Genomic DNA, 2,288 nt, shown 5'->3' on the forward strand with positions numbered 1-2,288 from the left:
TTTTTGAAAACTGGATTATTTTGGGAATTTCTTCGAAAATGTGGGTTAATTAGGTAAAAAATCCACATTTTGTTTAAGATACTCAAATTGACATACACATAATATCAAATTAGAATTTAGCTTGTTGCATGCAAATGGAAGCTTATAAATATGATATAAGATTGATTTCAAAATCGTTCTTAAATATTAAATTTTAAATAGATTTAAACCGGTGAAAAGAATTCATAAGAAACAAAATTATAAATAAAAACGCTATATCATAACCATGCAAATCCAAAACACTAATGTGAGTCTATTCCATTCATAAACATTATTAATCATGAGATAAACAAATTTCAAAGATAGTCCATACATGAGAAGAAAATGTAATTAAGAATGTAAAGCATCCAACATGCAATAAAAGTTCCAAAGTAAGGAAATGAGACAAATCGTTGCTGTTATACATCCAAATGTATTCAAAACAACTATATTTACATTGAAGATCTCTTCCCAGTTAATATAAACAATCGTTGCAATTACGATCATCCATGATATGAATATGGTGATAGCAGCAGTCCATGAAACGATGATCATTATTATAACTGATGTTGCAGTTAATGGAAGCAGCATGAATAAGATTACGAAGATGCTCTTGTTAACTGGGTGGTTTACTATAATACCAAGTAGAGATATTTGAGCATATAAAACAAAAGAGGTGACAATAATCGAAATGGGTGATTCATGTTTTGTCATGAACTTATCACCAAATGTTGATATCTTTAGTGCAAAAAAGATTACCAATACCAAGCATAATGCCAATGAGCTCAAAGTTACTTTCTCCAACCTCTCACTGTCGCTAATAACGGACCTATATACAGAGAATGAGATTTATGAATTTTATTTTGGACCGCAATAAATTGAAAGCAACTCATCGTTTTAAATTGCAATCCACAACCGTAATGTTATAGTTTTTGCAACCGTTTTAAACGATAACGACGGTGTAAATTAAAACCATGAATTTGACCATTATTAAAAATCAAATCAGAATATTTCACACATGATTTTTAGGTATTTTTATCAAAATTCAAATTTTCAAGACCCTGCAATGGTCGTGATGCACATCACAACAACTACAATGATCGTACTCACAATACCCGTAATAGCAACTGCATGCATTGTATCTACAATTTAAAACCATGAAGACTAGTGAAATTGCACGAGGGTAAATTAATGGAAATGATTATACCTTGGTTTACGTAGAAATGGAATATTAGATCCTTCCATTGCAATCACGTGTTCTTCCATCTTTTTCTTCACTGTCACAATAAACATGGATGCATGTGTGTTCATATGATATAATTACATTTATATATAAAGCTTTCTTGAATTGCATAGAGATTAAAAGCGAAAACAATAGGATGAGAGTAAAAATATATAACTAAAAAAAATATTAAAGTGATGAAGTACTTACTTGAATTAACTGAATTAGATTTTTCTTCACTCACAATCACTTGATATGGAGAGCATATATAACTTTTGAGATGTTAGTTATTCATTCATTCAATATATTATTATTTTGGTGAGTGAATATATTATTAGACTAGATGGCTTTCATGCCATTTTTTTCGAGAGATTTTGTTTGATTTTGAAAAGGTATAGCGAGATAAAATTGGATTTCTTAATTGCTACAAATTGACTCATTCAAAACTTGTGGTTTGAATTTTTACCTTTTTTTTTCTTTTTTTATATTAATATTGAGTTGTTTAAAAATGTAAAATCAAAATGAAAATAAATATTTAATTTTTTTAATGTTTTTGTTTGCATTATACCAAAAACTTTAGACCTTATGTCTTAAAAAAGAAATGGTGTTGTGTTAGTTTTCAATCAATTAAAAGAAGGATTGAACAAGACCATTGCATTAGATTTCAATAGAATGATCCATGTAAATCAAAGGAAGTAATCTAAAATATGGTTAAAACTGCTTGTGGTCACAAATAGATTCAGCGGAAATAGACCCCATATTGTTGGAAATCTCCCAAAATCTATGGAGAATTTGAATCAATCTTGATGAATAAGATTGTTATCACCCACACAATAACAACGAAAAGAGAAGAACAATGGAGAAAGAAAGTAAAGAACGATGAAGGAGAAGAGTAATAAAATTTTGCAGAGTTTCTCTCTGTCCACAAACTGTGGAAAACTTCTTATTCACTTTGCAACTGGTGAATTCCAAGTGTTATGAATACTTTATTCATCTCTATTTCAAAATAAAGGTTACTCCCTCTATTTATAGATTTAGGTTAACTTGT

General features: G+C 29.2%; 1 protein-coding gene across 1 annotated transcript; it reads right to left on the reverse strand.

The window, feature by feature from the left end:
- Window positions 1-362: 362 nt before the first annotated feature.
- Window positions 363-1,294, reverse strand: LOC127122456 (uncharacterized). The gene is made up of 2 exons (XM_051052796.1): window positions 1,226-1,294; window positions 363-847 (listed from the first exon to the last, which is right to left on the reverse strand). The coding sequence occupies exons 1-2, from the start codon at window positions 1,282-1,284 to the stop codon at window positions 370-372; spliced, it is 537 nt and encodes a 178-aa protein (XP_050908753.1). The 5' UTR covers window positions 1,285-1,294; the 3' UTR covers window positions 363-369.
- Window positions 1,295-2,288: the final 994 nt, after the last annotated feature.

Source organism: Lathyrus oleraceus, chromosome 1 (assembly GCF_024323335.1).
Source record: "Lathyrus oleraceus cultivar Zhongwan6 chromosome 1, CAAS_Psat_ZW6_1.0, whole genome shotgun sequence".
Classification (NCBI taxonomy): domain Eukaryota; kingdom Viridiplantae; phylum Streptophyta; class Magnoliopsida; order Fabales; family Fabaceae; genus Lathyrus; species Lathyrus oleraceus.

Coding starts and splice junctions, on each gene's coding strand:
- LOC127122456 (XM_051052796.1), bottom strand. CDS start 1,284: ATGGAAGAACACGTGATTGCAATGGAAGGATCTAATATTCCATTTCTA. Junction 848..1,225: donor CCATTTCTACGTAAACCAAG/GTATAATCATTT, acceptor CTCTGTATATAG/GTCCGTTATTAGCGACAGTG.